Here is a 22235-nt window from a genome sequence, read left to right as displayed (position 1 = left end):
AAGGCTCAGGTATGGGAATCTCCTTCACATCCTCAGCTGTGAAGACCAATCCAAAGAGAATTAATTTAGTTTCTCTACAATGGCCTTATCGTCCTTGAGTGCTCCTTTAGATCTCAATCGTCCAGTGGCCCTACTGGTTGTTTAGCAGGCTTCCTGCTTCTGATCTACTTTAAAAAATTTTTGCTGTAATTTTTTGAGTCTTTGGCTAGCTGTTCTTCAAATTCTTTGTTGGCCTTCCTAATTATATTTTTATACTTCATTTGCCAGAGTTTATGCTCCTTTCTATCTTCCTCACTAGAATTTAACATCCACTTTTTAAAGGATGCCTTTTTGTCTCTCACTGCTTCTTTTACTTTGTAGCTTAGCCATAGTGGCACTTTTTTGGTTCTCTTACTATGTTTTTTAATGTGGGGTATACATTTAAGTTAAGCCTCTATTATGGTGTCTTTAAAAAGTTTCCATGCAGCTAGCAGGGATTTCACTTTTGGTGTTGTACCTTTTAATTTCCGTTTCACTAACTTCCTCATTTTTGTGTAGTTCCCCTTTCTGAAATTAAATGCTACAGTGTTGTGCTGCTGTGGTGTTTTCCCCACCACAGGGATGTTAAATCTAATTATATTATGGTCACTATTACCAAGCGGTTCAGCTATATTCACCTCTTGGACCAGATCCTGTGCTCCACTTATGACTAACTCAAGGATTGACTCTCCTCTTGTGGGTTCAAGGACTAGCTGCTCCAAGGAGCAGTCATTTAAGGTGTCAAGAAACTTTATCTCTGCATCCCACCCTGAGGGGATACGTACCCAATCAATATGAAGATAGTTGAAATCCCCCATTATTATTGAGTTTTTTGTTTTTATAGCCTCTCTAATCTCCCTGAGCATTTCACAGTCACTATCACCATCCTGGTCAGGTGGTCAGTAACATATCCCTACTGCTATAGTCTTATTATTCAAGCATGGAATTACTATCCATACAGATTCTATGGTACAGTTTGGTTCATTTCAGATTTTTACTTCATTTGACTCTGTGCTTTCTTTCACATATAGTGCCACTTCCCCATGCCCCGCAGCATGACCTGTTCTGTCCTTCTGATATATTTTGTACCCTGGTATTACTGTGTCCCATTGATTATCCTCATTCCACCAAGTTTCTGTGATGCCTATTATATCAATAGCCTCATTTAATATGAGGCACTCTAGTTTATCCATCTTATAATTTAGACTTCTAGCAATTGTATATAAGCACATTTGTATATAAGCACTCCTCACTTTTTAGCTGCCTGCCGTTACATGATGTAATTGAATGGGACTCTTTTATTTGACTGGTTCTCATCAGATCATACCCTCTCCTGCAGGGGAGCCAAGTGGCAGGGGAGGTTCAGCCCCACCAAACAGCCTGAAAGCCAGAGAGAGGGGAGATATGGCCCCCATGGCCTGGCGGGGTAGGGGCCCCAGCCAGGCAGCTGCCCCACTGCATTGTGACGAGCGCCCTTCCTTCCTCGCCGGAGCAGACAAGGGGGACACGCTCCAGCTGCTGCAGGGAGGGACCGTGGTGCGGAGGATATGGAAGGAAAGCACTGCCCTGGCCATCCGTGCCCAAAGCCCTCTGCCCACCACTCCACCCCCTGCCAGCATCTTGCTGCCCTCAGTGTGTCCCCAGGCAGCAGCGTTTACCTGTCTGTACCAGAGGACGGGGTCCACCTCTGCCTGCCTGCCGCACTCTGTGCCCGCTTTGGACTCCACCGCCTCCTTCCCCAGGTGGCTGGCCTCGGCCAGCTTCACCTTGAGTCCCTCAGCCACCTGGCTGGGGAGCTTGGAGGAGTCCTCCAGCTTAGGGATGATCACTGACTTGGCCATGTCAGCAGCCCCCGGCTCCTTGGCCTTGCTCAGCCCCGATTTCACCAGGTCCGTGAGGCTAGGGGCTTTGGTGAGCGTGGGAGGGACGGACGGCTTCTGCTTCCAGTCCTCCTTGAGGGCCACCTCCCTCTCTTTCAGGCCCAGCTCTGCTTTCTTCTCCAGCCCGCGGGGCTGCTGCTGCTCCAGGCTCTGCCTTTGCTTCTGCTGCTCCTCGTACTGCTGCCGGTAGGCTGGGCTGGTGCTTAGCAGGTGGGCATGGTAGCCTTGCTCGCTGTAGCCGTAGGGGGGCACATAGGCGTACTGGTTATAGTAGAGGGACTGCATGTACATGTTGGGGCGCTGCTGGATGACTGAGGGCTGCTGGCTAGAGCTGCTGAGCTCCACCTTCTTCTCCTCACAGCCTTCACTCTTCACCTTCACCTCCGGGCTCTCTTGCTCCTCATCCTTCTTCATCTTCAAGGGCTGGCTCTCCACGGCAGCCTGGCTGCTGGGATTCATGGGCCCAGGGCTCGACTGGGGGTAGCCCGGGGAGTAGTATGCTTCAAAGCCTTGGTAGTAGGGGGAGTCCTTGCTCTGCGCCTGGGGAGGGAAAAGCGCTTTCTTTGCGCCTTCCTTGACCAGCTGCTCTGGGTCCTTGGCCTTCATGCTCTCCAGCTTGCCCTCCCCATCCTCCCCCGCATCCGAGATGTCCGAATAGGCCGGGCTATTGGTTTTCACCGAGCCCGCCTCTGCCCCGTTCTGGGTAACCACGTGCAGCGGGGTCATGGGCTGAGCTGGGGCGGCAGCAGCATTCTCCAGCCTGCTGGCCCCCCCAATGGATGGGCTTGGCGCGTTGTCCGTGAAGCTGTAGATCTTATCCGCCTCAGCCTTGATGCTGGCGAGCCGGCTCTGGTGCGGGTCAGATGAACCATTCAGGAGGCCTTCCCCTTTGGTCCCGAGCTCCCCCGATTCCCCTCGGAAGGGACTTTTGCCCTCCTCCGCTCGGCAGACCTTCCCAGGAGTCAGGGGGTTTTCAACCTCTTTGGACTCCTTCTTCTTCTTGTCCTTCTTCTTCTTGTCCTTGGAAGGGGTCAGGGCGGGGTTGACCGTGAAGGGCTCCCCCATAACCGTGGGCTTTGGCTGGATGGGCTTGAGCTGGGGGCTGCTGGGCATGGCCTGGACGACGGTGGCGGTCAAGGCGGCAGAAGAGCCGGGGCTGGCTGCGGTGAAGGTGGCCGTCTGGAAGGTGTAGATCTGCTGTGGGGGAATAGCAGGAGCAATGGGTCTGGCGGACTTTAAGCTTTTGGAAGGGAGCTTGTCTGGCTTAGCACCAGCTGGCTTCTTGCACTTCTCCTTGTCAAGGCATCTCTTCTCTAGCGAGTCAAAACCATCGTTGCTCGTCTCGTCCGCCACCGAGGGGCCGTCTTCGGAGCCATCGTTGGACAGGGCTCCGGGGTCCATGTCGCCTTCCCCACCCAGCTTCTTCTTGCAGGGGGCCTTGGTGCTGAACTTGCCAGATGGGGAGGGGCTGTGAGGCTCCAGCAGCCGCACCTTGGGTGTGGCCGATCGGGCCGGCGAGAGGGAGCCCTTTTGGGAGCCGTTGCAGCTGCTGACGTCGGCGTGAAGGGGCGGCTCCTCACCGCACTCACTGTCCCCGTCCGCCTCCGGCTTGCTGTCATCGTCCGTGTGTGCGTGGGCCTGGTGGTACTTCAGCCCGTTAATGTGCTTGTACTTCTTGTTACAGTTGGGGTGAGGGCAGTCGATGAGGATGGGGGAGGGGCAGTTCCTGTCCAGGCCTACAGGCTCCACCTTGACCCCGGCCGGGGGCGCTGCCGCCGAGCCCATCGAGCTGGTGCGGATGCGCTTGCTGCCCTTGGAGTCCTCCGAGCTGGAGTTGAGCTCCATGTCGGAAAGGGGCTTGCTTTTCCGCTTGGTCACTGAGGAGGGGCTGGCTTTTACGTCCTCGGCAGCGCCGCTGGGCGGGGGGCGGTGATCTGAGGAGGTCTGGCTCCCCCGGCGCCCTTTGCTGCTGGCCCCCGCCCGCGTCTTGCTGCTGTTGCTGGTCCCTTTGCTGTCCGAGGCAGCGGCCGTCTCGTTCACCGGCGTGTTGCTGTTGGGGCGCATGCGCTTGCCTCTGCCCCGGCCGTTCCGCATCTCCAGGTCGCTGGTGGGAGAGTCACAGAACCTGGGGAGGAAACAACACACGCTCAGGACCAGCCAGAGCTTGGCATGCAGGACAGTGCACAGGCACACCAGTGCCATGGCCAGAGCAGGGGGGGCACCCTGTGTAAAGAGCTTGGTCTCTGCTCAGCGCAGTCACCCTCCTCGGAGCACTGGGGGCTCCTCCTGCACCCCACAACACCCCGCGCTCCCTGCGAAGGAGGCTTACAGTACATGGGCGGGGGCAGCTGAGATGGGGGCAACAGCCACACGCAGGTCAACAGGCTACCGGCTCCCACTCCTAGGGTCTGCAGTGCAAACAGCACCAGCAAGGAGAGCTTGGGAGCCAGCCCAGGGGGACTGTAGATGCCTGGCGTTAGACAGACACACATGGGCCATGTGGCACCAGACAATCACTTGGCTCGGAGAGGGAGCAATGGATCGGGAAGGAAACCAGATGGGAAATGGAAGGGCACCCCCATTTACTGACCCCCACCGAGGACAGTCAGACACAGCTGACTCTGAGGCCTGTCAATGCCTCCCCAAGCCCAAGGCAACATAGGCACTGGCGAGTGACAGGAGGTTCTCTAAGAACGATGCCCGGCTGAGCACTGCCCGTCCCAGCTGTCCTGGCCTGGTCTAGCTGAGCCAGAGACCCCTCTGCTGACAGACGGCCCCCGGCCCTCACACACCTGGCGGTCTGCCCCCAACTCTTCCACTCAGGCCATCAAGGCTGACAGTCCAGAGCAGGGAGGCCAGGCAGTGAATGAGGGTCTGGGTGCTTGGGGAAACCCTTGGTTCCCAGCCTCCCTGCTGAGAGACATTACCTACCACCCTGTCTCCCCCACAAACCCAGCAGGACTATGGGGGGGAAAAGCAACCCCCAGAGCCTGCCTCTGCGCTTTCCCCAAAATGGCTAGCGGGGAGCTGCAGCCAGCCAGCAGAGCTCTGCTGCTGCTACTCACAGTGCACTTTCAGGGGGCCGGGGTGGTGTCAGGCCACCCTGAGTGTGCGATGGAGGGATGCCGAGGGACAGGACCCACCAGGAACAGGTTGAATGGCTTGAGTCAAGCCTAACTTCAGTGGCCCAGAGACAGCAGAGGAAGCCTTGTTCTTGTCCCCGAGATGGTGGCAGTGGTGGGGCCAGCTGAAAGGAGAAGTGCTGGCCCATGCTCTCTGTCGGTCTGCTTGGAGGGGCCTGAGGGCCCTGCAGACTGGCTGGGATGCAGACTCAGACAGCGAGGGCCCTGCCCATGCACACTGCAGCTCCAAAGCCCTTCTGGGGAGCCCAGAGAGATGCGAGGACACTCTACAGTCGAGGCTCCCTGGACCGGCACCTGAGTCTCCCGATGCTTACCTGGGGGGCGCCCAGTCGTGCTGTGTGCAATCCAGCAGCGTACCCACATACGTCTTGTTCCTCCAGGTCACGTTAACCACCAACATACCTGTAAGACAAGGAGACGGGTCACCCTCAGCCCCTCTGGGAACCGGGGCTATACACTGCAGGGGCCAGGGCAAAGAGCTCCACACCCACCACAGGCCTGCCTGTGCTCTGGGTGGGAGCTGGGATCAGCACCAAGCCAGGGCCCAGCTCCGCCCCGCCCAGTGCCATGGCCAGCACCACAGGCCCTGCTGTCCCCGAGGCTGCTCGGCGGCAGTGCGGTGGGCAAGGCACTGAACAGGGCACCTGCTTTGGTGCTCGGGCCCACCCCTGGCTGTTCAGCAGCAGGGAGCAGGGAGGGGAGTAGGTGGCCTGCTTGAGAGGGGCCTCAGCTGCATCACCAGTGAAGTCAGCTCAAGGGCCCACCCACTTCCCTCCTCGCCCTGGAGCTGTGATGGCAAAGCCTAGTGGTCACAGGTGGCTGAGAGCAGAGCTGGGGACACAGGGAGGAGGCGACCCCACCAAAGGGGTAGGGCCCCATAGGGAGGTGAGGCAGGGGACACACACAAAGGGAGCAGGGCCCAGAGAAGCAATTGGCTCAGCATGAGTGTGGGGGTGACACAGGAGTGCAGTGCAGCTCCTGAGCCTATTGCCCCCCCCCCCTTAGAGCCCCACAACTAGGAACACACTGACTTCTCCTCCTCCCACCCGACAAACCACACCAGAGCCCTCAGTGGGTTGGTGCCACCGTTGTGCAGCCCAAGGAGTACACACGCCATCTTAGCACAACTCCCACCATATACAGGGTGCTTCTGAAAGCCCCAGCTCCTGGAGTCATGGGAATACCCAAGAATCTCAGCAGGCTAGCCCTGTGGCAGGGGAGGAAAGCTGGGAAGTGACCCCCTAATAGCTTAAACACCAGAAGGCAAAGACGAAGACCCAACATTTGTTATTTTTAAACATCTTAAACATCTCCTGGCTGTTGATCTCTCGGGGCTGGCGACACCGTGTGAATGGTTGGGGGACTGAAAGGAAAAGGGATATTGTGAACAGCTGGTGAACGCAGAGTCTTCTGGCCACTAGGTGTCATGCTCTGCAACCAAATTCAGCGGAGGGCCAGCTTCCCATCCTTAGCTGCAATTCATTGTGTGCCCTGGGCTGCCCCTAAACCTGGCCAGGCCAGCAGCGCTGGCTGGACCGAGCCCATCACATGGGCACAGTGTGATCACACTGGCCACAGATGGTTTTCATGAGCCCTTCTGTTTCAAAGGCAGCCGAGGCAGGGAGGCCCCAACAGGGCGAGAAGTGAAGCAAAGTGACTGGGTGACGGCCCTACACCCCTGGGCTGCCTGGCCCCAGCTCCAGAGGGACTCTCCACCTATAAAATGGAGATATCTACTTCAGAGGATGAGGAGGAGGCTTAAGCACTAGAAAGCACTCAGCCCCCCTTGGCTGAAAGGGGCTGTAGAAGGTAGTGTGACCAGATAGCAAGTGTGAAAAAATGGGACGGGTGCCTATATAAGACAAAGCCCCGAATATCGGGACTGTCCCTATAAAATCGGGACATTTGGTCACCCTAATAGAAGGTAGTGTAGAGTCAGCAGGAGAAGGAAATACTGTGGGATGCGAGAGCTGCCCAGCCTTTGCTGCAGGTAGCGGCACTCTGTTCAGTCATCTTCCAATCTCTCCTTGCGTGCTGCATGGGGCAGCTAGTTTCACTCCCAGCCTGGAGTCCACTCCAGCAATCCCATCTTCTCAGGTCTCTTGTGGCCAGCGGGCTGCAAGTCCGTCCATAAGAAAGCAATTACACCATATAATCTCGGGCCATTAGCAGAGAGAACTCAAGTGGATATTTCCTCCCAGCAATGGCCTGCTCCGATTACTGCATAACTAATTTGAACAGGAGCAGAGTCCATTGAACGGAGCGCATTTATCTGCACAAGGTAGAACTTGGGAGATAGAAATCTCATTTACAAGGGCACATGAACGCAGCTAGATATATAGTCACACAGCATCAGAAGATGAATGGAGCTCAGCGAGTCCTGAACAGCTGTGCCTGGAGCACATTTATAAATCTTGGTCCGTATTTCCCTTGCTATAATGTGCCGGCAGACAGCTGAGAAATACTATGTGAATCAAGGGACACTCACATAGCTGAGACCCAAAACACAGGCTTTATTTTACCTGAGAAAGGAAGGAGCTAGAGCCCTAGCCCAGGAACAGACGGGGCTCCAGGGCTGGGGGTGCAATAGGAAAAGCCATTTTTTAGTTTTCTTTCAAACCTTTCCCGCATCACACTGGCAACGCAAGCAGCAGCAGGTGGAGGAAAGATCTGCATAAAGGACTCAAGTTCCATGTTCAGTGACTGGTTCTGCCATTAATTCCTGCGTGACTCCTCTGACCCTCGCCCATCAAATGGAGAGGGGACCTCCCCACCTCCCAGGAGAATTGCCAGGGCGTGCTGGTTAGCCGGTGAGGCACTCTGATACTAGAAAGATGTGAGCCAGGGAAAAGCCTATAAACCAGACAAACAGCACAACACTAACGCAGGGGTTCTCCACCTGAGGCCTAAAACCACCCTGCCTTGCCCATCCTGCTCAATGGAAGGGGGATCCACGCTCGATGGAAAAGGGAGGATGTTAGGGGGTCCCTCAATGTTCAAAGTCACCCTGGTGAGGTCTGAGAATCATGCAGTGAAACTGCTTAGAAAGAGGGAGTGAAACTGCCCACCTGAGTTTCCCAGCCCCGCGGCCAAACGCAAGAGTAAAGAGTGTAAGTGGGGAACCGCACATGGGAAGCTCATGTTCTCTCCATATTCATTATCAAGGTCTTGGGCAAGTGGCCCAAGGACAGAGATTAGAACCACCATCTTTAGCCTCTCACTGGCCCCTAACCTGTTAATTGTTACAGGTTTATGCCAAGAAACACTTCAGTGTCCCTGCCTTAGATGCACGATTTCAACCCCTGGCCCCTTTGTGGGCAGAGAGCCTCAGCACAGCTGCATGGAACTGTGACCCCTAAGCACAGGGGGAGGGACAGAGGCCGGGCACAGAGCTTGGGGCCTAAATCCCATAGGCATTCCCTTTACCACAGTCAGCGTGCGGAGACTCAGAGGGAGTCCTGCTTTCAGCCCCCTCGGGACCCGGGTGACATAGCTCCCGATGCCATGTTAACAGGCCCTTCATGACACCGGCAGTGTCTTCGGAGAGTGGAGGCAGCAGGAGGTAGGGCTGCATGGGATGACCTCTAGCACTGTCACAGTTACAGGGATCCCCTTTTGCTGGTCTGGAATTCAAGGGCGTGGTTGCAGACCCTGCCCCAGCCGCTCATTACAGCCTTCCAGCTCTCCTCCCATCAGCCAGGGAACTGAACGTCCCTTTGAGCCAGGATCAGCTACTCTCTGCCTCCCACCCAACAGGTCCCTAAGGAGGAGCCGGCATTCAGCACACGCCAGCTCAAGAGCTCTTTGAAGAAAACATGCCCCTTACGGCCTAAGCACTGGCTTCCTGCTCCGCTCTCCTGTGGAACGTCAGAAGTTAATTGTGTGACAAGACGCCAGGGGCTCCTCACATCCCTGCGCTGGCTGGCATGTGGATTAGGAAGGACGTTCTGGCAGCTTTCCCGCTGCCATGATCACAGGGGAGAGATGAGAGCTGAAGCAAGCCAGAGCCCTCAGCAGCGGCTGCAACGGCCGCCTTTCCTTCCACAAAGACACCCTCGCAGAGGGCTACCATTAACCCTTCTCACACACACTGCCCTACGTTTAATCCACAGTACCCAGCTGCACAAAACTCACCCTACTCCTCCAGTGGCAACGAGCTAGGACAATGTAAACCCCAGGGATGGCTCGTTAGCAGCTTTATGCTGAGCCAGTGCCATCAATCCCGCCCTGCCTTCCACAGCAACTCACAGCACAGCGCCATGGCAAAGCGTCACTGAGGGTACTTCGTTAGAACCCCTCGAGCCAGCAGATAACGAGGGCAGCGTCCCCGGGGCCCCATGGGGCAGTCTGATTGCAGCGGGCAGTTTGGGACTAGTGTGCCTCCAGCCATCACAGCTTTCAATTGCCCTCTCCTGTGCATTAACAACTCCAGCGTAATCCTCCCTGAAGGCAGGCTGCTCAGGCACAGCAAGGCTCGGCAAAGGCAGGATGCAGCCCCACATGCCACCATCCACCATGGGATGAGGGCAACAGCAGCCGGGGAGCCATTCCCAGGCAGCCCACCCCAGCGGGATGCTGGGGCTCGCAGGAACTCTGTGTTTGTGGGTGTTTCTAGGGGAAATGCCAGTGGGGTGTGGGAATTCCAGACCACCTCCCCTCCCCTTCAGAGTGCCTGGAGTGGGCCCAGTTTGGGGGTGGGGGGGGAAATCAGTCCCATAGGAGCAGCTCAGAGGGAAACCAGTGCAGGGGCCCAGGCCATGAATGCTAACACAGTACTCCCTGCGCACTGGTGCAGGAGGAACGGTGCTTGAGGAGGGGTACAGAACAGAGCCCTCCCCCCATTGGCTCCTGGACATGGGGGGTAGGTTCAGGCGATGCCCCGGGAAAGCAGCAGAACGAGGCCAGCCCAGCACTGCAGTCCCTACTCAGGGGGGTAGGTGTTCCTTCCACTGATCAGACTCTGGGCTCAGAAGCACCCTCCTCCTGCATGGGGTGTGAGGGAGTGGAGGAAGGTCTGCTGGGGCCCCACAGCACAGGCCTCGTGGAGCAGAGACCGAGTGGCGATTCCCTCCCACAGCCTGCAGAGAGCAGCAAGTCTTGGGCAGGTGGGGACCTGCCCCTGGCTCAGAGCAGGGTCCCCTCCCCCAGCATACATCCTGACCTGGGTGGGGGGTGTTGGGACACTGTCTTGCCCTGACAACAGGAGGAACTGGCTACAGGCCTCCAGCTTGTTCCTTTGCTGCAAGGGCAGGTGGCCAGCAGGGCCGACTCTAGGTTTTTTGCCGCCCCAAGCAAAAAAGATTTTGGCCGCTCCCCGCCCCCACCCCGCCCCAGCCCTGGGCTCTCACCCCCACCCCACCACACCCCCTGCCGCCCCAGCCCTGCGGCATCTGCAGGCGGCTGCGTGTGCCCCGCGGGGCGGCCCCCAGCCCGAGTGTCCCTCGCTAGGAGCCTGCCCGACCCAGCCACACCACAAGGTGCGGGCGCTGCTCCCCCGCAGCGCGAACCGCAGCGGCCCCAGGGCGGCTGCTGCCAGGGCTGGCTCTAGACTTTTGCTGCCCGAAGCAAAAAAGAAAAGAAAAAAAAGACGTCCAGAATGCCACCCTTGAAAATGTGCCGCCCCAAGCATGTGCTTGATTTGCTGGTGCCTAGAGCCGGCCCTGGTGACCAGGGCCAGCTGTGGAGCCAGCAAGGTCACTCCAAAAGTAGCGCGTGCAGGGGGTGGCTCCTCTCCGGGAACCCCCTCTAGCATCCCCCAGAGACCAGCACGGTTCACTGCTCACACACTAACAGCACACAGCACAGTGGAGCCGTGTCAACACAATGGAGAGCAACAGTGACGCACGCGACCATGCAGGCAGGAGGTGTGGGCCTGCCCTGGACATGATACTGACCTTGGGGAACGGAGCTATTCTGCTCTGGGTGGCTCACGCAGGCTGTACTGTGTCTCTCCCCCTCCACCCCAACACCACGGTGGCTCCAGTTTCACCCCGCCCCAGGGCCCTGTGCTCCCCCTGCCTGGCTCTCCCCTTTGATTTGTCCACCCCGTTCTCAGAATCTCGCTGCCTGTCTGGTTCTCACGGCACCATTTCGCCCTACTACAGTCACCCAGTGCTGCTGGCTGCTGCTCCCTGCCCCTCCTCCCCCCGCCCGCTATGCTCCTTTCTCTTTGTCCTGTTTGCCCCGCTCCTCACACTCGTTCCACACCCTGGACCACGCCATCTTTAGCATGAACTAGAGCCATCTGCAGAGCTGCTCCAGGCTTTTGCCAGAGTCCTCGGAGAGCCTCATGACATTCAAGTGGCTTCCCCTGGGGATGACTGGGCCAGGGGAGCAGAGCTGCATCCTCGCAGCATCGAAGGTGCTCCACACGGCCCAGGGATGATAGCACACGCCCATGCAGTGGGAGAGCTGCCGGCCCTTTGTGGACAGGTGCAGCAGTGAGCCCTCATTGCTGATCAAGCGGGCAGGGGCTCGGTCTCTGCAGGAGGCAGGGGCTCGGTCTCTGCAGGAGGCAGGGGCTCGGTCTCTGCAGGAGGCAGGGGCTCGGTCTCTGCAGGAGGCAGGGTCAGTCTAACGCTGTGTTTCAGGGCAGCCATTTGTTCACCCATACTGATGGAGGCCTGGCCACAGCTGCAAGGAAAACGAACCCACAGAGATGTTGCTTTGGTTTCCTAGTCCCTCCCCTATATAGGGGGCATAAGCTACACCTGAGTGGGTTTGTGAGTGGAATAAGGCCAGCCACAGCATTCCCCGCCCCAATCCCACTGCAAACAAGGACAAAGGACAGGTCACAAGAACAGCGAACCTGGCTGCTGGCTTGTCTGTATGTGCTCGCCTCCTGCTCAGCAGTTGGGGAGCGTAGGCGACAAGGGGTCTATGGTAACCCAAAGCCCTCCCAGCGGTTTGTTGGAGAACTGCAGTGGAGGGTGAGGAAGTGTCATGCTGTTCTCCTTTCCCCCACTGCACACCCCTCTCCGCACAACAGGCTCCCCAGGCCTAGGCTGGGCGCAGAGAAGCCATTGCACATGCTTGTGCAGTCAGTGCCTCCCCGCCACGTACCTGGGCACAGCCCCTTGGCTCCTTGCCCTCGGAAGTGGCTGCATCCCCTTCCCCACTTCTACCCAGCCTCCCTCATGCTCCAGGAGGCAATGTCAAGTCAGGCTGACGGCATCTCAAGTGGGTTCCAATTCATGACTCTGCCTCCTCTTTACTCCAGATCAGTGCTTTTCTGTGGACACCAGGACAAGAAGCCCGTGAGGCCAGGCAGGGAACAGAAGGTAAAGGATGTGTGGTCCCTGAGTCAGAGTCTACATTCAGTGGCGGCTGTCCTCCAGGCTGCTCTTCCTTAGCATCATAGTGATGGCTGCATCACACCTGAATTACCGGGGATGCTCCTGCTTTCACAGGCATCTATTTGACACCTGTTCTCCTCTTCCTGAGGACACAAAACCACTCTCTGGAATGAACAACACCCGCCAAAGACATCTTGCTTAAAGTGTTCAGAGCTTACAGAGCTGGGGTTCCCAGATGCTAAGTGCTAATGCTGGTGCCGGGGGAGGGGAGGGTTGTGTCTGGCAGGAGAATGAAATGCCAGAACAAAGGGAAATGGAGAGACCCCTGTCTAGGGTCTGCTTAAGGCATTGATTCTAGGGCAAGCTACTCCCCGGCGGGAGACAAAAGCAGCAGAACATGGCAAGTCTGCAAGAAAAAGTGTAAATGGCAAGTCCCGGAGACAGTAGTGACCCAAAGTGAGCCAGCGGTGCCAGGGATGACCAGCTCCGAGTGGTGTAACAACACTGGGCATTTCTCTGCATCTTCCCCAGACCTCAAACAGTGAGTTATCTCCAATCTGCAGCTGGGGAACTGAGGTACAGAGAGGGGCAGTGAAATGCTGACGCTCACACAGTGAGGCAGTGGCAGAGCTAGGAGATTTACACTCTCTTCCTGAGTCCCAGTCCTGTGCTCGGACCCCCAAGCCCAATCTGCCCCCATTGGGGGCACTTCTGAGAAGCATCTCACGACCACTTTTGGTTCGTGACCTGATAAGGAGGGGCTGTCGGCAGTTTGCATCCTTCCACCCGTGCACACCTGCAGCACAGGAGAAACAACCTGCACAAAAGAAATCAGCATGCTGCGGTGCTGGGCGCCGTGTACTCAGGCACTGCTCCAGCCCAAAGGCAGGCTACATTTCAGCCCTTCAGGAAGCGACTCATATTTTCTGCTGAGCTGTGTTTTGCATCCACCTCTCTCCAACACAAGTGCTTGTGCACCATGACATCATACTCCCCGGTGCCAGCCGGCAGCTCCAGCAGTGCCTGCTCCCCAGGGAGGGAGATATTGTGGGGCTGCCAAACCCAGCAAATCAGGCCTCCTGGAACTTCCATTAAGTTACAGAACAAAAATAGAGCTCTCTTGTGATTCGGCTGTTACATTCCCAACCTGCATCGGCTGGGATTTATTAGCAATGACATCAGAGAGGTTTCCCAGGCAACCCGCACATACACCCGAGAGAGCCTCTGAGGTGGCGACTGAAGCAGCAGAACTCACGTTCCACGGGGCACGGTGCCCGCATGGCAGGAAAAGCAAAGCACTCACACTGTGGGGCCCCCCACCAGCACTGGTACATCTCAGGCAAGGCTGGTTTAAGGCCAGCGCTGGCAGCATGACAGAGACAGGGCTGGGCTCTCACCCTCCACCCAAGGTGCCCAGAGCATGGCCTGATGAGGCCTGTACTTGTGCCAAGGGTGAGAGCGCAGATCCAGGAGTGCTGCCTGCAGAGCTAACCCTTTGCTCTCTCTTGGCCCTGTTCTAGCTTCACTGCTCTGAACTCAGCCCACAAGCAGCTGCTAGGCAGCTAGCAGGGAAGATACCAACCAATGCAGTTAGAGCCACTTACACAAGGGGGCTGGAGGTGCAAAAGTGTGCTTAGGCTTCAGGCTCCTGGCCAGCTCCAGCGTGGTCCTGCTGTCAAGAGTCTGAGCAACCTGCTCTGTAGGGTACCTCACTGCAGCCTCCTGCCCAGCTAGGTGCAGCTATGCAGCCAGCTCCACAGAGATGGTCTCTGCTAACATCCCCTTGTAACACCAACACCCTGTGCAGGAGGCAGGACACCCACTAGCTAGAAGCCTACAGAGCAGCTGTGACGATGCAGGTGCTCTCTGGTAATGAACGTTGCCCCTGGATCGGACGGCAGCATAGGGGGTCTGTATCACATGGGAACAGTTCTGTTACCCGAGGGGGCTGACAGGAGGAGAGCCTGCCCACCCAAGGAAAGGGAGAGGAGGCCCGTTCTCACTGAGACTGAGCGGGCGCGGAGCCATCATGGCTCGAGCCTGGTTTGCCCCCAAGGTTTGAGCAAGGTGGGCCAGAGAGAAAACCAGGGGATGTGGACTTGTGACAGCAATGCACACTGGCTCGGTTCTGTTCCTGTAGCTGATCTCCCATAGCTTGTGGGGAAGCAGATTAGATGTGGTTAAATATGCAGGTTGGCTGGCGGGTGTTTTAAAATCCTTGGGTGGGTGGGTGTTTTTTTTCCTCTCTCTCTCTCTCTCTCTCTCAATCTTTGCTACAACCTAGCAAATAAAACACCTTTGTTTTCAGCAGGTTGTCGGCCACCATCACTAGTCACAGGTGCCCGAATTTGGCTGGGCCTGCCAGATGTGTACAGTCAGTACAATCAGGCCCTGGTGTGAGCGGCAGAACCAGAGAGATTCAGACAGGTCTGGGATAGAGGCCAAACACCCAAGGGTGCGTTCAGGGAGACCAGAACGGAGCAGAGGCGCAGCTATTCCTGTAACCATGACAGCAGCTCAGAGAGATCAAGGCAATGCTCATGTCCTTGTTGAGCACAGAGAGGCAGGGAGTTTACAGGGCAGAATTAAGCAATTGAAGGGCCTTAGAGCGAGTGACATCCTGTGTGCAGTAGAGATGGGCCTGACTCAAGCAACAGGAGAAGAGACAGGAGATGGAGGCAGAGGCAGAGGGTGCGGGGGCAGGGCCTGGTGGGAAGTGAGGACAGAGGACCGGGTGAGATGGCAGGTGAGTGGAGGAGGCCAGGGGTGAGTGAGGAGAGAAGAGAGATGGAGAGAACGCCTACAGCACACACCTGCTGCCCATTTGGCAAGGTGGAAGCTGGCACCACTTGCCTTTTCCTCCTGGGATCTATATGCAGGGGCCCCACCAGCATAGCCTGCATTTAACAAGCCAGGTGCAGAGCTCTCTCCCCGCACCGTTGGTCAGGGGAGGCAGTGCAGATGAAGAGAGGCAGCGGCTTGGTTTATAAGCCTAGAAGAAAGCGCGCTAATTAGAGCTGGGCTCCAGCACCCAGCGAGACAAGCGCTGACAGCTGAAGCTGCCTCAATGCCCGCCTGGAAAATTGTTCCATTTGCCTGCAATGATCTTTGAGAGCAGAATTGATCTCTGGTCACCTGAGTCTGCGCTTGGGGTTGCAGATTTCTGGGTGTGAGATGACAGTGATGGATCAGCCCCTGGGGGACGGCTCTCACTTAGCACAGTCATCATTTCACAGCTTGCAAACAGCAACTGTCTGAATGGGCCCATGGCTTTGAGAGCTGGCTGGACCAGGACCAGAGGGAGTGGGCCCTGGGTTCATCTTCATTCAGGGGCTAGCTGCTTGGCTTATGTTATTTCCAGCTTTGCTCCATGTCTCAGGCCATGGAAGTGTCTGAATGGAAAGGGGAAAGGAGAAACCAACAGCCTCAGTCCTGCCTGCTTGCAGGAGCCTCCACCCCCAGAACTTCCCCTGAACTCCAGGACCAAGGGCCTGCTGCAGGATGTGCAGGTGCACAGGCTAAAGACGCCCTCCCGAGGGATTTGGTCCGAGGCAGCGTGGCCTAGGGGCCAGGCCAGCTTGGTTCTAGTCACCGTGACACTCCCCTTCTCTGTGTCAAAGGATGGAGGGGGATTTCTAAGTAAGATCAATACAGAGTGAAGCAAGTACAGGATCCGTCACCAGTTGACCCGTGATTCTCCGGAAAGCCATGTAACCCAACCAACCCTCATTATTTCACACACACAAACACAGGTGACCCGTCTGCAGCCTGGCCCCACAGTACAGTCACCGCAAGCTTAGGAATGGCTGTAAAACCCTTCCAGAGAAAGCTGTCCAGGCATCCTGTGCTACTGCATCTATTAGCCTCTCTAGAGAGCTACTGCTGCCAGCGGAGAGCATCTGGCAGCCCAGGCTGGCATCTGGGTATGAGATCTGGGGCCTAGGAAATAGCAGAGCACCCTACAATACATGTGTGAAGACATACACCCCACCTAAGTAGGAGCCCTCCCCCTGGGGCACTGGATTCCAACTCAAGAGCCCTGGGTTCTGTGCCAGCTCTGCCATGGCTCACTGGGTGAGCCGGTGAAAGTCCCTTCCTCTCTGCACCTCCATCCTCTCCTGCCCGTTGCACACCGTGTCTATTTAGAGTGTGAGCTCTTTGGGGCAGCCCTGTCTCTTACTCTAGGTTTGCACAGCGCCCAGCACAACGGGCCTGGAGCTCAGCTGGGGACTTGGTGCCACTGTACCACCACTAACAAACAGGAGAGTCTTCTGGGCTAACCACTAGCCCAGGAAAGGAAAGAGGAGGCTGCTCGCCCCACCTCGGTCACAGGCTGGTGTGCTCTGCCCATCCCAAAGAACATGAGATACACCCAGGTGGCCACACCTTCAGCAATAACCAGAACCAGGCCAGCACTCAGGACCAGCGAGCGCCCAGAGAGGAGAGCAAGAGACCCCCCAACAGCAGTAACCCAGCGCAGCCCGCCTCTTCTTGAGCCCACCATGGGGAGGGGCTCTACAGTCATTTATTCGGTGGGTTTCATGAAAACCCAAGTTCAAATCCATCCCTCTAGAGCCCTTCTAGCTTCTCACCTGCCTGGAGAGACAGCTTAGACCAGGTCCTCACTGGCACCTTTGCTGGGACAGCAATGCTGGTTAAGGGTGCAATTTTTACACCAGCAAAAGCCCTTGTGTAGATGCAGCAAAGCAGGGCTGGTGAGGGAACAGGCATGAGCTGCCCCTGCAGGGCACTCTGTCACATACCCAGCCCTGGATGACCCAGAGCATTCCTTTGCTGCGTCTGTACTAGGAGGGTGTGCCGGGAGAGCTGCACTTGTATCTCTGCACCAGCAGGTAAGCGAGGCCTTAGAGTTGCAGGGGGATCACAACCCCAAAGCACCAGTGAGGAGCTCACCGGTGCAGGGCGTTTGGTGGTGCTTCCCAAGGAGCCAGGGAGGGATTTGGGGGGCGGGGGGATGTCAATTCTGCCAAGCAAAGGGCCAAAGTGATTGTCCCACCCTCCAGAGCAGTCTCCAGTGAATACACCCGGCTAGGAGAGCATCGCTTGGCTGGATCAGGCTCCCAAACCGCCTCTCTGTAAATCAGGGCTGTATGTAACAGGGTGGGCAGGTTATTGGGGGAGATGAATAGCTTTGGTTACCCCCGGACAAGCAGAAACAGGATACCCTGATGGCTGGGCCTGGTGCCCAGCAGCACACTTGCAGCAAGGACAGGAGGGCTGCAGAGCAGAACCAGCCCCTTTGCCTCACCTGGAGGCTCCCACCACCAAAGCCAGCGCCCCGTGCTGACTCCCTCACCAAGCTGCCCCAGCCCGCCGCAGACACACTCAAAGCGCCCCGGCTTTCAGCGAGGACAAGGAGCCATCGGGATGTTCTGCCAGATTTACAAGCTTTAATGGGGAGCAGGGGGCCCCACAATCTGAGGGGGATGGGGCTGGGATCAGTGGCGCCCCCAACTGTGGGACAAAGTCACCTGCCCACAGCACAGGGACCATCAGGGCCCCTTCAGCTCAGGAGGGCCAGGCCTGCTGCTGAGGAGAAGTTGTTGCTGCTAATGACTGCAACTGTCACTTTCGCAGTCTCCAGGCTGGGCTGAAGGAAACCACAGGGCTGCCTTCTATGAGACCTGTGCAGATGGGGCTGGGAGAATCCACCATGACCACTACTCTGTATTTGTCTCGTTTCAACTTCCTGCCACTGGATGGTGTTAGACCTTTCTCTGCTAGACTGAAACCCCATTTTTACATATTTGCTCCCCATGTGGGTACTTACAGACTGTCATCAAGTCACCCCTTAACCTTCTCTGTGTTAAGAAAAACAAACTGAGCTCCTTGAGCCTATCACTATCAGGCAGGTTTTCCAATCCTTTAGATCACTCTCGGGGCTCTTCTCTGAACCCTCTGCCATTTATTACCATCCTCCTTGAATTGTGGGGACCAGAACTGGACACAGGATTCCAGCAGCGGTCACATCCGTGCCAAAGAAAAGTACAATAACCTCTCTGCTCCTCCGCCAGCTTCCCGTTTACACGTCCCAGGATCACATGAGCCCTTTTGGCCACAGCATCACACTGGGAGCTCATGTTCAGCGGATTATCCACCACAGCCCCCAGATCTTTTTCAGAGTCCCTGGCTTCCCAGGACAGAGCCCCCATCCAGTCAGTATGGCCTGCAGTCTGTGTCCCAGATATTGTATTGAGATGCACACGGTTTGCCTGCGCCCAGGTTAGCAAGAGATCCAGGTCACTCAGTGACCGGTTACTTCATTATTTACCACTCCCCCAATGTGTATGTCACACACAAACTTTATCAGTAATGATCTCCAGGTCACTGATAAAGACATTAAACAGCACTGGGCAAAGCTCTGATCCCCGTGGGACCCCCTGGAAAGGAGTCCCTTTCTTCACACACCCCTGCCCAGGCAATTGGTCTCCCATGTCCCTCTGCCAGTCCTCAAGCCCACAAATCAGGCCTTTAGTACCAGGCAGATCTGAAAGGTTGCAAGCGCCTCCCTTCTGCAGGGAAACCCCTTACCAAACCCTGCAGCTAGTTGCCGTGGGGCCAGGGGGCTCAGAAGTCAGCTTCCCTGCTGAGGAGCCACCTGCACAGGTGGTTCTCTGGTGCCCAACCCTTGGGAGCTCCGTCCTACCACTACTGGCGAAGGGCGTCTGCGCCCTGCGCAGCTGAGCCAGTGCTGGAATCCGGTGACCGCATGCCAAGCACCAGTTCGGAAGCTGGGATTGAATCTCACTTCAAGGAGGGCTCAGCTCAGCCACACGCCTGCCTAGTGCAGACAGCCACGGTGTGGGCAAGTGGGGGCTAGAGGAGGGCTCGGGGAAGGACAAGTAAGCCAGTCATCCCTGCCAGGGGCGAGGCTGAACTGCTCCATCCTGAGGAGGACATTTACCCATTTAGAGCACGGTGCCCGAAGCTACCTCCACTGCCATCCACAGCCAGCACCTTCTGCTTCTCGCTGTCCTGCAGGCAGGGCAGACAGCAGCAGCATGGTGCAGCCCAGCAGGCTCCAAATGGCTGTGTCAGCTCCCGTCCCACAGCAGCCGACCCAATCTAGGTGGCAGCGGAGAGGAACCCAGTGCGGCTTAGCTGAGTCCCCAGCCTGGCAAGCTCACTGGAAAAGCATGGGACAACAGCTTAGTAGCACGGGACAACAATTTAGGGCCACTGATCTCCCTGTAAGATACCCAGTGAATGTAATCCAATGCTTAGCAGTTAAAGGAGGGGACCTGGACTCCTGGTCTCTGCTCCTCACTGACTGTGTGACCCTCGAGAAGTCCCTCCCCCAGCTCTGTGCTTCATTTCCCTGCCTTGATCCATCTCCCCTTGGGACAGCACAACTCCTCAGAGAGCAAGTGCCGCATCTCTGCTGGGCACTATGATTAGAATGGGGATCCCATGCTGGCCCTCAAATTCAGCAACTCCCGCTCCATGCTAGCCACTTTCCAAACACAGAGGGAGATGCTCCCAGCCCCTGCAAAGCTCCCAAACCTGAAAGACAGAGGAAGGCTGCGGGTAGCCCACCACACAGATGGTGTGATACGGGGGAAGGCAAGGACAGGCACATGGCTAGTTTGTGTTCAGAATTACCAAGCCTTGCTGCATAACTCTCAGCTCATTCTCCCACACCAGTTGTGTGTCCCTCTGGGCCCCTCCCTCCATAGACAGGAGGAGCTGGGCAGGTGAGACACGTGATGGAGCCAGCTGGTACCTTGTGGGCACTGCAGAAGCAGTAGGTCTCCAGGGGGGATCTAAGTGAGGGAAAGGCAATCCAGGCCAGCTCAGAGAGGTGTGCCATGCATATGGTGCAGCAGGCAAAAAAGCACAGAGACAGACAAGTGCGGGGAGGGGATAAGTTGAGGCTGCCATCACTAGCAGAGTGGGTAGGTAGAAGGCAATACTAGGAGATGAGAGGCAGCAGTACGCTGAGCCTGGAAGGCTCCAAGACACTAGTTTGATGCAGTGGAGAAAGGGAAGCCAGTGGGGCTGGAGAGCCATGTCAGACCAAGAAGTGGGAAGGTGCTCAGAGGAGCCACATTCTGTACTGAGGGGAAAGGGTGCATGTCCAGGCAGAGAGGAGGTGGGGGCACAGAAGAACAACACACGTTTTTACACATCCTTGCAATTTGCTCCGAGCAAGGGCTCCGCAGCTTTTCACTACTCCCTGTAAGCAGCTGTGTTCCTGACTGCACCTGCCTGTGCTGCTGGTCCCTAAAGCTCTCTGCCCTGCCATCAGAGCCCCCGGAAGAGGAGCAGCACTGATTCAAACCTGGGTCCCAGGTGTATTGCTGGAGCCACTGCCGTTCTAATATCAACAGAACCGCCACCTACAATAAATGGGGGGCCAAGGGAGAAAGCAAAGCCCTCTGCATCCCTCCCTGAGCAGCCCTCATCCTGCCCCTCAGAACAAACAGATCGGGGGAGAGAGCTCTGAAGTCTCCTTTGTGCAGCAGCTGCTGTTGCCATGAGGTGAGCCTTGTTGCTATGAAGGTTTGCATGTCAGACAATGGCTTGTTTTGGCTCAAAATGAAGCTGCTATTGGCTGAGGTGTTTCCACGGCAAGTCGCCATGGCACTGGGATGGGAAACTGCAGGAGTTGGCTTGGTCATGCCCATCACATCCAGGTGAGTGGGGGCCAGGAGGCTCTGCCCAGCTGGCGCACTCCACTCCAGGTGAAGTTAATTAAAGCGAGAGGGAAAGGAAACCCAGCAGCTAACGAGGCAGCAAGCAGAGCACTGCTTTCCAGTATAATTAGATCTGTTAATAGCTCCGGCAGATCGGAATCACACCTAACAGAATTAGGGAAGCTGCCAAGACAGCTGCTCCCATGAAAGGCATTTAACACAACACATTCCTGGGGCGGGCGAGAGAGGCAGGGAGGGGCAGCAGCCACTCAAAGAGGGGTCGCCCATAGTGAGGAGCCCAGGAAGTACAACCACTGCCATACAGCAGGGAGCAGAGTGCTGTGTCACACACAGCTAAAATCACAGGGATGAACCAGAGCCAACAGTTTCCAAGGGACACTGAGGCCAGTAAACTATGGCCATTCAGCGGCCTGCTCTAGGCCCTAGTTTGCTTTGCCAGGCATCTGTTTCTTCCAGCAGGCTCCTAGGGACCGCTCTCCTACAGCGCGATGGCTGTGTCTGCCAGTGCTAGTTGGAGGGGAAGGCTGAATGTCTAAGCATCAGTTGTAAAACCTTCCGAGCCCCTGGAATCCCAGGGTTACCTCCTAGCAGGGCTGACACCAACTTTTACCCTTCTGGGCTGATACAGGAGTTCCATGAGCGCTTAAAAAGCAGCCTCCTGACTCCACAGGACAGGGAGAGGCAATGCCCTCCCTTGGAAGGGGAGGCTGCTCTAGCCAAAACATCCCCTCCTCCTTCCATTGTTGTGTGCCTGCTGCTGTCCTTCCCAGAGGTGGCCAAGGCAGGCGGGTATCATCTGCCCAAATGCTACAGAAAGTCTATTCCAGCCACGAGTTCATGCACACAGCGCCCAGACAGTTCAGTGGTAGGCTGCAGACACAGCCCCCAGGAATGGAAGAAGGAAGTTATGTGACTGGATGAGCCCAAATTCCCTCTGCCTGGTTGGCACAATAGGATGTTAAGCAGCTCAGACTGGGAGGGACGAACATGCAGTCGGGAGATTTGAGCGTGCAGGAAGGCCTAGGTGGGAGTGATTACCGAGGGACAAGTCCAGTGCAAAGCCAGTTTGCCAGGGACTTGTCACACACCAGGTCAGAGCCTTCCACCCATCTCTCACTCTATGGGAGCACAGCATGGCAGCAGCACAGCTCCAGTGCTGCAAGTGTAAACAAGCCCCGAGACTCACTTGGGAAAGGCATGGGTCAGAATCCACAAGCGTAC

General features: G+C 56.7%; 1 protein-coding gene across 4 annotated transcripts in view; it reads right to left on the bottom strand.

The window, feature by feature from the left end:
* Positions 1–22235, bottom strand: part of ZNF609 (zinc finger protein 609) — a 121469-nt gene that overhangs the window by 7055 nt on the left and 92179 nt on the right. For all 4 annotated transcript variants that reach the window (XM_024213768.2, XM_024213770.2, XM_024213772.1 and 1 more), the window contains exons 4-5: positions 5356–5443; positions 1677–4023 (exon numbers count right to left, since the gene is read on the bottom strand). In XM_024213768.2, the coding sequence (XP_024069536.1) occupies positions 1677–4023; positions 5356–5443 (2435 nt within the window). The remainder of the gene's footprint in view (positions 1–1676; positions 4024–5355; positions 5444–22235) is intronic.

The sequence above is a fragment of the Terrapene carolina genome, unplaced genomic scaffold (genome assembly GCF_002925995.2).
Source record: "Terrapene carolina triunguis isolate 2854851 unplaced genomic scaffold, T_m_triunguis-2.0 Scaffold67, whole genome shotgun sequence".
NCBI lineage: Eukaryota > Metazoa > Chordata > Testudines > Emydidae > Terrapene > Terrapene triunguis.
This window is presented reverse-complemented; position numbering and strand designations above follow the sequence as displayed.